At 37.9% G+C, this 15,025-nt stretch overlaps 1 protein-coding gene across 1 annotated transcript; it reads left to right on the forward strand.

Annotated features, from left to right (window-relative positions):
• Window positions 1-1,562: 1,562 nt before the first annotated feature.
• LOC139731347 (prostatic acid phosphatase-like) lies at window positions 1,563-11,100 on the forward strand. Its single transcript, XM_071642239.1, has 10 exons — window positions 1,563-1,589; window positions 2,630-2,725; window positions 3,814-4,062; window positions 5,184-5,282; window positions 5,925-6,017; window positions 6,723-6,852; window positions 7,443-7,528; window positions 8,221-8,327; window positions 9,066-9,259; window positions 10,315-11,100. Exons 1-10 carry the CDS (start codon window positions 1,563-1,565, stop codon window positions 10,503-10,505), a joined length of 1,272 nt encoding a protein of 423 aa, XP_071498340.1. The 3' UTR covers window positions 10,506-11,100.
• Window positions 11,101-15,025: the final 3,925 nt, after the last annotated feature.

A 15,025-nucleotide genomic window follows, 5' to 3' on the forward strand; every position in this document is an offset into this window, starting at 1 on the left:
ACTCCTTCGCCATTTCTAACCCGATTTCGATTCCGTTTGCTTTATGTGATGGCACTAGGTGAGGGCTTCAAAACTTCTACACAGAATTTTGACCTTTGACTTCTTTGACCTTTGACCTTGATTTTTTACCTATATTGTACATTGGCTACAAAATGCTACTCCTTCGCCATTTCTAACCGGATTTCGATTCCGTTTGCTTTATGTGATGGCACTAGGTGAGGGCTTCAAAACTTCTACACAGAATGTTGACCTTTGACTTCTTTGACCTTTGACCTTGATTTTTGACCTGTATTGTACATTTTGCTACAAAATGCTACTCCTTCGCCATTTCTAACCCGATTTCGATTCCGTTTGCTTTATGTGATGGCACTAGGTGAGGGCTTCAAAACTTTGACCTATATAGTACATTTTGATACTAAATGCTACTTCCGGCGGGGACATATTTTACGCACCGCGTAATTTCTACTTTTCCTTGTTTATTTTATTTTCTTTGTTTATTCATTTATTTTTGGCAGCCCAAGGGGGGGGGGTTTAAACCCCCTAAACCCCCCCCCCCCCCCCCCCCCCCCCCCCGTAGATCCGCCACTGCCACCAATATTTGTCTATATATCTTTTAAATTTTTCAGTTGTTGGCAAGACCACTATATGTTCCGGCAAGCTGTTCCAGTCCTGTATTATACGTTTGCTGAAAGACTTGCTTCGAACATCCAATCTGCAATGTTCTCTCTGGATCTTGAAACAGTGCCCTCTTGTGGTTCTACTTGTAGGTTGGGAGAAGAAGTGGTCCTGTGAGATGTTGAGAAGTCCGTGCATGATTTGATGGACAGCAATCATGTCTCCTCTTCTTCTTCTGTAGAACAGAGAGTACATATTCAGTACATGTAAATTTGATTAGACGGTTATTCTCTACCGTGAAGCAAGACGTACCAGTCTCAGCGGAACATTTTCCAAACAGTATGTAGGCCAATACACTAACCAAACGTTAACGTTTGAGATGTCCAAAATAAATTAGTTTAACGTTAGGCCTACACACAGACTGATTTTTCGGTCAAAAATGTTTATTAAAATAACTGAAACCTATAACATTGTTACATAAATCTAATTCAATTTTGATTTTTTTTTTACTTTGTTTTGGTTATATTAATTTGACTTTTATAACAAATAGAATACAAAAAGAAAAGCCTACAATGATTAATAAATGCTTTTTACGGGTATTTAGGCCCACTGATGAAGCCGAAGTGTATAGTCAGGGGTCGCACTTAACTTTTTTTTTAACTAGCCAGGCGGACTACTTAGAATCAATTTTGACACTGAAGCAATATTTTGGCTAGCCAGACGGACTAGTTACTTCAGAATTTTATGATTTTTAGCTAGTCCGACATGATTTTGGGTGGCCAATGGCCAGCGGACCATCGCCAATTTCGAACCCTGATAGTGAGGGGCACTGTCTGTACTGTAGTTCACTTCCCTCCAGGGCAGTGGCTCCACTTGATTGAGGCAGCGTGGTATGGTAAGGGTACCACCTATCGGCAGGGTACCTTGACATCGGCACCCTGCGTATCATGGCTGTTTGCGTAGAGAACGAAAAGGTATGCGTGGGAACAAGTGCCACTACTATCGCTACACTAGCTATGAAAACGATAAAAACTAAGAAACAAAAATCCAACTCATAAACAAACTAACAAACCAAGCTTAATACAAGCTTCCAGTCACACAAGTTTACAAATTGTATGATTTAATATTTATATTGAATTTATGATTATAAATAATTATATTTATAAGAAGCATGATTATTAATTATGAGTAATTCTCTATGCCCTTTGCATAAAGTAGATCTAGATCTATAAATTTATATCAGTGCTTTAGCAGGTAGGTTTTCAGCACCTTTTCGAAAGAATCAAGAGAAGATAATCTTATTGTAATGATCCATAATGAATTCTAGAGTGGGAGCTGGGGATGTTAAGGATTTAATAGTGTAGCCCAATTGTCAGGTTTTGCAGTCATGCAAACTTTACCCCAATGGCATTGCTCAATGGTTCTCTGTAGACTGTAATGCCAAATTTAAAATCCAAGCAATCATTTTCATGTGAGTAAAGCATGAAATTTGAGGTAGAATGCAGAGATTATGTATGTTTTGTAGATGTTACAAGGGGAATCTCAATAAAAGTAGACAGCTCCTGGTAAGATGCCATGCTTCGCACAGGGTCTGGTCAGGCTATTAGTTTAGATTTGGCAGATGCATAAAAAAAAACCCAAACAAACAAATACAATGTACTGGCATCCATACCAGGTTTATTCTTGTTTGCTACTGCTGAACCCTGTAAATACTCGTATGCTTACATGCATACACCTGTGCACATACGTTCTGCTGAAATTAGCCAGCCACTGTGATGAATTGTCATGGTTTGGTAGCTTCTAACTCTGGGATAAATCAGACATTTTTTCTTGCCATACAATGGGAGAATGAAAGTCTCTTGTCCTCAAAAGCAAGCAAACCACGAAACAGTAGGCCTACATCTGGCAATACTGTATTAGTGAACCGCAAAGTCTGTATACATAATACCTGACAAAGTGTTGCACATTCTCAAGTACCTGTTTTAAGACTCTTCTTGATTCAACCCTTTAACAGGTATTCCGCCATGGAGCCCGGTCACCTGGCATGTCATTTCCAACAGACAATTACACGGAAGCTTCCTGGCCACAAGGTTTTGGTCAGCTTACTGAGGTAAGGAGTATTATATTTCATATAATTTAGATTATAGCAAGTGCTATATCCTGTCAACTCACATTTGATTTGAGAGGGATAAAAAAAGAAGAGGGTATGTTCAATTGTATGTCAGCTGAAAGATTTGTTTACCTCATTTCTGTAATCTCAGCTTTAGCTGCTGTTACAACACTGAATTGCAATGACTTCTATCAATAGATCTCTGTCTTAGTGCAGCGAGTTGTGTGCAGTGAGTTATTTGTTATTCAGAATGTTAACTTTTCCTCAATCAAAGCTGAATGTATTGCTTGAGATATACTGTACAATGTAAACATAATAATGTTTTACAGTGAAGAAGATGCTGTTGCTGAAATCTTATTTCTGTGTTCACTCTCAATTAACAATGCAAGCAATAATCTTGCAAAAGTATAGATTTAAGATAATGTATATCAAAATTGGCCCTTATACATAATCAACTTGTGTGATTGTCAGGATGAAAATAATAGAGAATCCTAGTAATGTTTAGAGCTTCACTGAATAGAGCGAAACAGGCAAATGTCTGTCGTTAATAAAAGTAAATTCAAACTAGAGAAGCACTCTGAGAGTGAGAGAGTGCAGACCTCCGTTCCACCACTGCTCATGTTCTTCTATGAAGATCAGTGATTTCCACCCATATGTGTGCGTGCTGAAAGTTGCCCCATTTCCCCAATATAGAAGTCTTTTGTTACATCAACTTCCAGCTGTGCAGTGCACCTCGCCTTAGCAGAAACTAGAGCACGCACTTTAGTGCACGAATAAAAACCTCAAATACATGCAGCTTGAACTCTAAAGTTCATTGACCTTACAACGTACCTGCCTAAATATTGAAAATCCTTCATAAAATCTGTAAAAATTCCCAGATCTCGACCAAAATTTAATCATCTGATCCTTGTGTCATTCTCAACTTTTCCTGCAAGTTTCATTCAAATCCATTCACAACTTTTTGAGTTATTTTGCACACAGACAAACAAGCAAACAAACAAACCAACGCCGAAGAAAATGTAACCCCCTTCCTTGGCGGAGGTAACAAGCAAATGTTTACTATTCATTAATACCTTGGTATCTTACAGCAAGGGATGAAAGAGCAGTATGAGCTGGGTAAATGGCTACGGGATCGGTACGTCAGGAAACTCAAACTTCTTGATGGATCTTATCACCAAAAGGAGGTGATGGTAAGAAGCAGTCCTCGGAAACGCACTGTCATGTCAGCCCTCTGCAACCTCCAGGGCTTGTTTCCCACGGAGCCTGGAGGTCTGTTTGAAGGGACGCCACCATGGCAACCTGTACCGGTCTTTGCTGGACAATTGGATTCGGATTATGTGAGTCTTTCTATTGATCACATTGTAGGCATCAAGTGTATACTATTATCTTAACTATTCAGTTTGCTGTATTTGAGGGCAAATTGTATTAATTTTTCGAAGGATATATAGTTATCCTATTTGAAATGTTATTTTAAATTCACTTATTTGTGATATATGATAAAGTTTTCACCATGTCAATAATTGTAGTTTCTGTGGAGGAATCACAGTATGTGTTATGACAGTTACTTTGTTGGCTAGCTTCTCCTCAGGATTTTGTGATAACAGTGCTAAAAGCACTGTACATTGTACATCATGTCACAATGCCAGGTCTATGGGTTTTCTTCTTTGGATTCTTTTTTCCTTTGTACTGTAGAATACAGCAGCTTTTCTGTTTCTCTGAGATGTATTTGACAAATTGTTACAAAGATTTTAATCCTCAAAGGGTGCTGTGGTTCATAATTGCCAACAAGAAATGACCAATTGCAAAACTTGGCAATAAATTTTTTCAACAAACTAACTTCAATGTACAAATATCAGAATGTTTTGCAAGAAAAGTAAAATATTTCAATTTGTTTCTTCAATTCATGCCAGGTAATGTGCAGTACACTGATAGTGCCTCATACGTGTAGATAGCAAATTGATAGTAGATGGATTACCTTGTCAGCCCAAGTAGACATGTAAAGGTGTACTTAGGGCAAAGAGTCCTAATAAAGGAAGATTTGAACAAGCCATTCACATTTTCTCTGTTGCATTCTCCTTACTCCAGGCTTTCTAAGCTGTTTGATGGTAGTGAAGGTAACACAAAATTTACTCCAGTGACAATTGCTCTGGTCTTATTTTCTCCAAGGACTTAAGGTTAGGGTTGTGATAGGGTTTTAGGCTTATATTGATGTGAGGATTAGGATAATGTTTAGGATTATGTTTGCAATAAGAATTTGTTTGTCTTTATATCTGCAGATATTTAATAGGATCAATTGTTGCAGGACCAGTGTCAGGGAACCAGTAGTGACAAGTTGTACTAAAGAAAGAGCTTGATGCGGTTCTTACTTTTCAATAATTTCTTTAATTGAGATGTTATACCAATCTGTTTCAAGATACATTTCATTAGTGACCTTCCCTGTCATGATCTCTCTTATCAGATGCTTCACATAAAGTCCACTGACTGTGATGCCTTCAATGATCTGCCTCAGACTGATGAGAAGAGTGCAGATAAAGTTCAGTACATCACATCCCATCAGGTAAAAATGGGGCAGAGTAGCAAGTTTCATAAACTTTTTATAATAAATCATGATATTGACACGTATATGTTTTACCATTTAGTCCTTCCCTTTTCCCCTCCTGGGTCCCATGTCATAAAACTTGTTATAAGTGATAACTGCTGCATTTCTGTGACAAATTTGCTCTCAGCCAATCAGATGCAAGGATTTCTGTAGCTTATAACAACTATGACAACTTGTCACTGATAACAAATTTATGTGAGCTTCTATATACACAGTAATTGATTTACAATTTGATTGTAATGCACTTCATAAATAAATCTACTCTTCCTTGATTCTGAGATGTACTAATGTTTGCATTTGATGTACAACTTCATCAGATGATTTTCATTTATTAGAATGATTAGAATTAGATATCGAACCATATTCATTAGATGTGTAACATAAGATTGTTGTACAACCAGTAAAGAGTGCTAGTTATGAGAAAGAAAAGGAAAATGTCTGTCTTCACATTCTTTTCACACATGTTTAAAATTTAACACAGCTCTCAATCCTTCTAATAATGCAGTCACAAACTTCACTACAAGTTATTCCTTTTCAAAGATGTTTCTGCTGTCTTATTTGTCATGAAAAATCTTTCTCGTGATGTTTTTTGTATTTCAGGATTTCTTTGATGAAGTGAAGAAAAATGCAGGATTTACAGAAGATCTCGTATTTCACAACTATACTCGCCTGGCAGATACACTGATCAGAGAGGTAAGCACAACACCATCCATCCCCCATCTTTAATGTATTTTGGGATCATATCAGGAAAAAAATATCAAAATGGAATACTTTTTATGTTGGATATTTATGACTAGCAGTTGTGTTTAAATTGTGGTGTACAAGGCACTATGAACCACTGATTTGAAAGTGAAGTCAGATGGATACCTTTGTACATTTGTTGAATTATTCTAGTCAGCTGCTTGTTTGTCAGAAATTTCCACTCAATACATTTCCTTAATAAAATAGTAATAGGATAATGATGTGCACTGGACCATACACTGTATTTGAGGTTTTCCATTAATATCATAGGCCTGTATTCACGAAAGTGGTTTTAATTTAGTCCGTGGTTTGTGCAAATCTCTTCTGCATAAGTGTGTGTGTCAGATTGCGTACTCCAACGGACACCCAGCAATGACCACACATTGATACTTGCATGTATGAATACGTCTATTTCTCGCTTATTTTAATCCAAAGAGTAGGTGACTGAATTTAGATCGTGGTGTTGACTTAAACTACCTTCATTATAACGGGTCATAATGTGCATTGAGCCAATAGTGTATTGAATTTGAAACTTGCTTACATACAGTAATTGGATAGGTTATCATAAGCTGTTTTGTATTTGGTTTCCATTACAACTGTTTCCACAGAGATCAATGCATTTTCTTAATATTGATGCCATCTCCTTGATTACTGCAGAAAGTTGAAGGCAGACAGCTTCCCAACTGGGTTGATGAAGACACATTTACCAAACTGAAGGATACTCTCAACTTTGCATTTGAAACCAAGTTTTCCAACATGTCACTAGAGGCAAAACAACTTTTCTCAGGTATGGAAGTATAAAGTTAAAGCATTACTCACAATCACACAGCTATCATACTCAGTAGATATCTTTCATCAGAGTCATGCATCCAGCTTTTCATCATTTATCCTTGTTTACTTTTTGAAGTCATTTGAAATATGCATATTATGTACACATCTTCTGCACAATCCATATTATTCCTCGTTGATATTATGAATGCATTTCATTGGGTGAGAATGAGAAGGGCGTTTAAGTCGCCACTAAACCCATTGTATTTGAGACAACTTAAATGCCCTTGTAATTCTCAGCTGACAATTGCTTTATGTTATGATGTGATTTTAAAAATTATGTACAAAAACGACAGATGTTAAAAAGAAGATGAGAGAGCATGTTGTTCAATCTGGGAATGGGGTTTCAGTCAGTCAGCATAAAAGAGCCAGAATTTGTGCTATTACTGGATCATAGATATGGACAGACAATGTCTGTAGTGATTTTCTCTTGAGCGTGTTGATGGTTAGAATGACCTACTATGCTACTGCTTTCATCTGTCACAAGGATACAGAATATTCTCATGGAATGCTTTTGATAACTGATATAATTCACCACTCTTTCCCCAGGTGTACTCTTGAAAGATCTGGTTACCAATATAAATGACCACATAGACCAGAGGAACAATGACAGCAAACTCTTCATGTATTCTGGCGTGAGTGGAGTCTGTTTCTTTCTATGTATCAAATTATAACATTCGATGTGTAACATGGAGTTTCTCCTTTGTTTTAGTATTATGTCTGATCATCCTCTATATCAATTTGACATTCTATTGATATCATGTAAGATATAATTTGCTTGATTTGCTATTGACTGTCAAAGTAGGAATGTATTACTGTGTGACCACACCATTGCCAGCTGATGTTATCACCACAAAATAGATTTAGCACTGAAAGATACCTCTAGCAGCTATGGAATCTCCATGAGTTCCTACTTTGGAGCACGTCATCAAAGAAATTCTCACCGTCAAATAGCTCATAAAAATGCAAACGAAAATTCATCACTTCTTTGTGCATAATTTGTTTCACAGACTTTTCCATGCTCTATTAATGTTGCAATGTTTACTCTGAAACTTGGCAAAATTTGTTCATATTAAGTCATATGATCAGACAAGATCTGCCTGGTACTGTATTTGTAGTTTTAGTTCATGGTTATGAATTAGGAGATTTTTGGGTGGTAGAGGGCTTCACGGTGCACCACGTATTCTTTCTGGAGTATGTGAGTGGCCCTGAAAGGAGATTTTTAACCCTAATATTAGCCAAAGTGTTATCTTAATACTAGGCTCTGAGTTGCAAAAGGACATTATTTTGTAGACTAATTGCATTGTTATATGATATTTTCTTGCAGCATGACACAGTTGTAGCACCACTGTTGGGAGTCTTCAATGTCTTCAACAATGTAATCCCACCTACTGCTTCCTGTGTACTGTTAGAGCTTTATAGAGAGGACAGTGGGTGAGTATCAATAGCCTGGGCTAGGACCAGATAAGAAGTGCCTTCAAAAGATCATTTTACATTAAAGAGGGCAGGTTAGATGCTGTCATCAAATTCCAAAGTAGGCCAATTTGAAGACACAATAGATTTGTTCACATTACTGATTCTCGTGTCAAGTTTTTATTGGGGTTTGTTTTTGCAACTTATAGACAAATGGGCCAGGTGTGATATATACTCTCTATAATACTATATGAATATACTCATCAGTATCCCTCCCGATAATGTTATGCCCGTGATTTTTATGACTATCACGAATAAACACTGAAAAATTAGTGTGTATTTGTGTCAATGTTGGGCTATTTGTCAATTAGTTGCCTGGTTAGATCTTATGCTTATGCTTTGAAGAAAGGTTACCAGTTTTCTTGACAAAGGAAAAACATTTCCCAGCCTTGCCTGACAAAGCAATAAATACAATTACTGGATTCCATGGGCTGAAACAAACTTCTGAAGAGGTGAATTAAATAATGGAGTAGCTTGCTGCAAAGTCTCTTGCAAAGGATATCCATAGATTCAAGTGATAGTAATGACTGATTATGGTGCAAAAATCTTCTGTTGTTTTCAATGATTGTTCCACCTAATACTAAATTCATGCAGGGTGTTATATACATTGAATAAGACCATTATAATGTGTGATCAAAACCTCACAAGTATGCATTGTAGTAATACACACAAAAATTGTATCTGATGCTCTTTGTACAGGCTGTATACTGTAGACCTTCTGTTCAGAAATGATACAACTCAACCACCACACTTGCTGAAAATCCCATCGTGCTCAGAGCAGTGTCCAGTGCAAACCTTTCGTCACATAGCTGAACCTTACTTGGTAGATGACATACAGGCTGTCTGCAGGAGAAAACAACCTTCGCCATCTTTTTCTCTTACATGGAATTTTGGTAAGTATTTAGCATCTTGTATCACATATTGCTTTAAACACTTATACTTGCCTTAGGCCAGACTCAGTTTGTAAGTCCCCTTTGAGTGAGATTTGACTGTGTATCATGTTCATATCCCCTAATTGCACTCCTTTGCTGATATGACTGAAAATCAGACTTCATTGTAGATATCAAAATAAAGGACCGTTAATCTTACAGAGTTATGTTATTCTTATTCCAGTCATGTCTCCATGAACTAAAGGTACCAAGGTAGTCGAGCAGATTATCACATGTATGCCTTGGTCTTTGAAAATTGCTCTTGCTATTTCTATTGCTATTAAAGATTGACTTGCTAGATTTCATCTATTGTCAGGACACATTAACCCATTGAGGACGGTTTGATTTTGCTACAACACGCATTTCCCATAGACACCTGTCCGAGTATACTCGGGACTCATCCTCAACGGGTTAAAAAGATGAGAACACATCAGAGAGTCAAGAGCAAACTACTTGGGGAGCATTTCATGAAGCATTTTGTCAGATATTTTTCTTTTTATATGACAAACTGATATAAGCTTCTGAAATCCTTGCTGAGAGCAAATTTGTCAGACAAATTTTTTCATGAAATGCCCCTGGGTTCCAGTAAGGAGAGGATAATGTAGTTACTGTTAAACCAGAAATGTTCATGTGCATGAAACTTTTGTGATTTTTGCGATGAGCCAAGATTCACCAAAGTTTTTGTCTACACAGTACATTGAATGCCAGTGGCAATTTGCAAAAGTTTCATACTGCAAATGTTTCTGGTTTTACAATAGTCTCTTGCATTTCCTGCAGGTGGTTTCCATGTGCTGCTCAACAGAAACACAAAATTAACAACAAACTGCAATGGGCTAGAACAAAGTTTTAGGTAATGGCTGTCATGATGACTTGCCAATGAAAGCATTCACCTCAACACAAGATCCATAAAAGTGATTAATCAGAGTTTCAGGGCTGATGAGGTTAGTGATTGCAATGGTGATGATGATGATGGTTGACAGTGGACATTATTAGATTATGTGCAACAACTTTGTCTACAGGCTGGGTCCTTGCAGCTAGCTGTCTTGCAATAGCCACTGTCATCCCCTTCATAACGTGTATTCTCCTGGCTGTGGGCTCAAGTGGGCGTCGACGCATTCAAGCTGCCAAGAAGCGTATGGAACCAATCAACTTCCATCTCCTCGGTGGTCCAAATAGTGAGTCAGAGGATGAAAGTGTCTTTGATACATGACGATGAGCAACTCAGGATGTAGTTAGTTTCCTTAAAGATTTTTAAAAGATAACTGAGATATGAATGTACAAGTATTGAAAAGAGATATAGAGTCATATCCTGTACTATTTGTTGTTGAAAAGTACTTTCTATGATTTGCTCGTACATGTTTTTGGTCCCATTATTGTCATAATGTGTGAGCACATATAATTCGAGAACTATACTGTATAGTTTTAGGAAAAACTGCAATCTAAAGGCAAACAGGTATGATCTGATATGTATGCTGCAGTAGCTAGGTTGATCTAAACACTGAAACAAAGACATTCATGGCTGAGCACTATACGGTGAATTGTAGCCTCTTTGAGCCAAAATTTCGTAAAACCACAAGTATTGCAGCTTTCGTGGTAATATCCTGAAAACTTTTTGATGAGGATATTGTTTCAAATGACAAAGATAAGATAACCGTCAAGCCACTTTGTCTTTTGCTCAATGTTTTATATGTACTGTATCTCTTATAAACTTTCTGTTGCATATTTTACTGATGAGAATGTTCGGAATAGTGTAGTGTCACTGTTTCACCATAGCTATGGACCAAATTAGCAGTCTATTGTCTCTGTTGCTGTGCCCAAAATCTCACTTAGTAGATTGAGAGTTACAATGTTACATTCATTATTTGTGTATGTACACACAAGATGATCGATTATGTCAAAGTAGCAGTATTACTACTATTGACATCTCAGTCATGCATTATTGGATGCATTCCATTTCAACATCAGTAATGATCTGTGTCTGTGAAAAGTATTTAACAACTCATTCTACTAATTCATCATACACAACAGGCTTTACCTGTAGTTGAAAAATGTATGACAAACACAATGCAAAAGTTAAATACGTACTGTACCCTACAGACTGTATGCTGTACATCACACCCGGGTCCTGTTTTATGAAGAGTTATAATTGCTTATATAGTTGATTTCTATCATAAGTCTATGGCAGCCTGTGTGATAAGAGAATTTACAATCGATTTCATCTTTTGACAAAACGGGGCCCAGAGCTGCCAAGTCTCACTGATCTGCAGGAGGCTTCCTGGAAACGTTGTATACAGTCAACTCTGCTTGAGTTGACATGGCATTATGTCCTACAACGAAAATAAAAAATCACCTCAGTGGATGTATTTTCCTCAGTCCTGTCATGATTGACTTCTGTGGAGTTGACTGTATCTTCATGTCTAGATACTGTAATGGAATATGAAATTCTCCCTGATTTAGGAATATGAATTATATTTGCCTGTTGAGGCGTATGTAACCTGCAAGTTTCTCCCTGATTGCTCTTTGGAATCTGTCTGATTTTGATGGGTTGATACTGGCAGTCCTGACATACTGATGATGGCCTTCAGCCTACATGTAGGTGTCATGATATGAACTTATAGCAATTTTAATACAGAAAATACACCCAGTACAGGTTATCAATTACACTGTAGATGTTCGTTATGTCATTTGTATCATAACTTTTTATGTTGCCTGCTACATGACCTTAACATGCCATATTATTCAATGAACTTATTTCTGCCACGCCCCCATCCCCACACTCTCAAACATAATAAAAGATTTGCTTTGATACTTTGAGAAACCCACTCAGTAAAGGAATGCTAAAGTCTCATACAGGGACCAACTGATGAAAATTTATGGCTACATAGTTCACAGAAAATAATTTCAGGACACTTTTGGCTGGCTTGCAAAGATATCGCACATAGATGATTGATTCGTCATTCATCATACTCAGCATTGAGACTTTGTAGTATGTAGAACACACATAAAAAACATTGACATTTATTAAAGGATAGTGGGTTCATGCAATCTGCAAACACACTCATGCCATTCATACATGTTAGTGCAAAACCAATAACTCTTAAGAATCCCACAGTAGCATGCAATCAAATCTCTTTCTTTTTAGAGAACAATATTATGTAAATGATAATTGTGGTCAATGAAGTTTATATATACACGCATAGGTGTATTTCATTTGATAATTGCTTTTACTGAAATTTTTACTGAAATATTTGTGAATTTTTGTTTTTTGTTTTGTCTGTTTTTTTACAGCATACTGTTACATCACACTATGAATCAAAGTGGCTCATTTCTTTATACAGGCAACTCCTGTTATAATTAAGTCCTCAGGACCAGCTGTTTTCTTTCGTTTTGATTATGTTATAGCTTAACAGTAAAGTAGTCAGTATATAAAAATATAAAGCTACTAATTTTGGGACTTGAATTTTTGCTTTGCTGCGAAGAGAGTATTGTTATACTGTAACTGTGTTATAACGGGAGTGCACTGTAGAACAAGACATCTTCCATTTATGTAATGAGAGGAGAATTAATGTCTCCTGTGTAATGCTAACATCATATTGGTTATTGTGATACTAGTACATGTATACAATTTTTGTATTGCGTTATCATAGACTTGAATTAAACTGAGCCAAATTTACTATGATCCTGGGAAATAAAAACTGCTGGTATACTGCATGTATCATCTATTTACACTTGAAGCCATTTACTGTTGATGGGGAGCTACAAACTAGTGCTTATTTGCCATATTTGCTCATCTTCATTCCAAATAAGGGAGTTCTATTTGTGTTTCTGATGTGAAAATGGGATTTCTTAAAATTTCTACAAGCATGCTTGATACACGCAGTATCTACATTTCATTGGCTGAAAACCTGAAGGACTCTATCACTTTTTTTTTTTTTTTTTTTTTTTGGGGGGGGGGGGGGGAGGTATTGAGTTATTGGTATCAAGTTGTAGAGCTCGATCTTGTCTACATTATAGTGTCAATGTTTAATTATTTTCATTTTCATCAAAACGTAGACAAAGATTAAAACCACAAGGGTGCTATTTTACGTTATATTTGTAAAAAGCTTATTAATTCACCCACTTTTAATGAGATAAACTTTTTTTATTTCATGAAAATTGATTGTTTAGTTTTTATTCATGCTCAAATATTTGAATGCTATTGTGCCCTTCTGGTTCTTAGCTGATGATTAATAAACTGAAACATTCAGGGGTGATTTGTTTGTTGGTTTTTTTTTAGCTCACCTGAGCCAAAGGCTCAAGTGAGCTATTGCGATCGCCCTTCGTCCGGCGTCCGTCGTGCGTCGTGCGTCGTGCGTCGTCCGTCGTCCGTCGTCCGTCGTGCGTCGTGCGTCGTGCGTAAACTTTTTACATTTTCATCTTCTTCTTGAAAACCCCAAGACCGATTTTCATCAAACTTGGCAGGTAGCATCCCTAGGGGGTTAGGAACTCAATTTGTTAAAATGGGCACCATGCCCCACCCAGGGGCCCCCCAGGGGGGCCCAAACCCCCCAAAATTAAGGAATCTGTAAAAATCTTCTTCTCTAGAACCAGAAGTGATAGAGCTAAGTTAATCCTATGAGTTAGTACATTGATGACTGTAGTTTCAAGTTTGTTCATGGCAGAATCAGGGGTGCCCCCCTTGGGACCCAGGGGAGGGGGGTGGGGAAGGGTTCTAATGGGGCCTAAATTGTACATTTTCATCGTCTTCTTGAGAACCCCATGACCCATTTTCACCAAACTTGGCAGGTAGCATCCCTAGGGGGTGAGAAAATCAATTTGTGAAAATGGGCACCATGCCCCACCCAGGGGGCCCCCAGGGGGCCCAAACCCCCCAAAATTAAGGAATATCCGCAAAAATCTTCTTCTCTAGAACCAGAAGTGATAGAGCTAAGTTAATACTATGAGTTAGTACATTGATGACTGTAGTTTCAAGTTTGTTGATGGCAGAATCAGGGGTGCCCCCCTTGGGACCCAGGGGAGGGAGGGGGTGAGGAGGGGTCCTAATGGGGCCTAAATTGTACATTTTTATCTTCTTCTTGAGAACCCCATGACCTATTTTCACCAAACTTGGCAGGTAGCATCCCTAGGGGGTTAGGATCTCAATTTGTTAAAATGGGCACCATGCCCCACCCAGGGGGCCCCCAGGGGTCCCAAATCCCCCAAATGAAGGAATCTTTATAAATCTTCTCTAGAATCAGAAGTTATATATAGAGCTGAGATAATACTATGAGTGAGTACATTAATGACTGTAGTTTCAAGTTTGTTCATAGGAGATCCAGGGGTGCCCCTCTTGGGTAGGTGGGGGGGGGGGGGGGGGGGGGGGGGGGTGGTGGTTGGAAGGGTCCAAATGGGGGCCTGAATTGTACATTTTCATCTTCTTCCTGAAAACCTCATGATGGATTTTTGTCAAACTTGGCAGGTAGCATCCCTAGGGGGTCAGGATCTCAATTTATCAAAATGGGCACCATGCCCCACCCAGAGGGCCCCAGGGGGCCCCAATCCCCCCAAATTAAGGAATCTTAAAAAAATTGGGCCCTTATTGTACATTTTCATCTTCTACTTGAGAATGCCTGGTCAAATTTTGGTAGAGCTGTGAATAATTTAGATTAGTGACTGCGTGAAAGGTGAACTTGCGATACTCGGGTGAGCGCTAGACCCGCGGGTCTCTTGTTTTTTTAATGCTGGGGATAA

Source organism: Diadema antillarum, unplaced genomic scaffold (genome assembly GCF_040938485.1).
Source record: "Diadema antillarum isolate AM-2024a unplaced genomic scaffold, OU_Dant_1.0 seq00000368_RagTag, whole genome shotgun sequence".
In the NCBI taxonomy this organism is placed as follows: Eukaryota; Metazoa; Echinodermata; class Echinoidea; order Diadematoida; family Diadematidae; genus Diadema; species Diadema antillarum.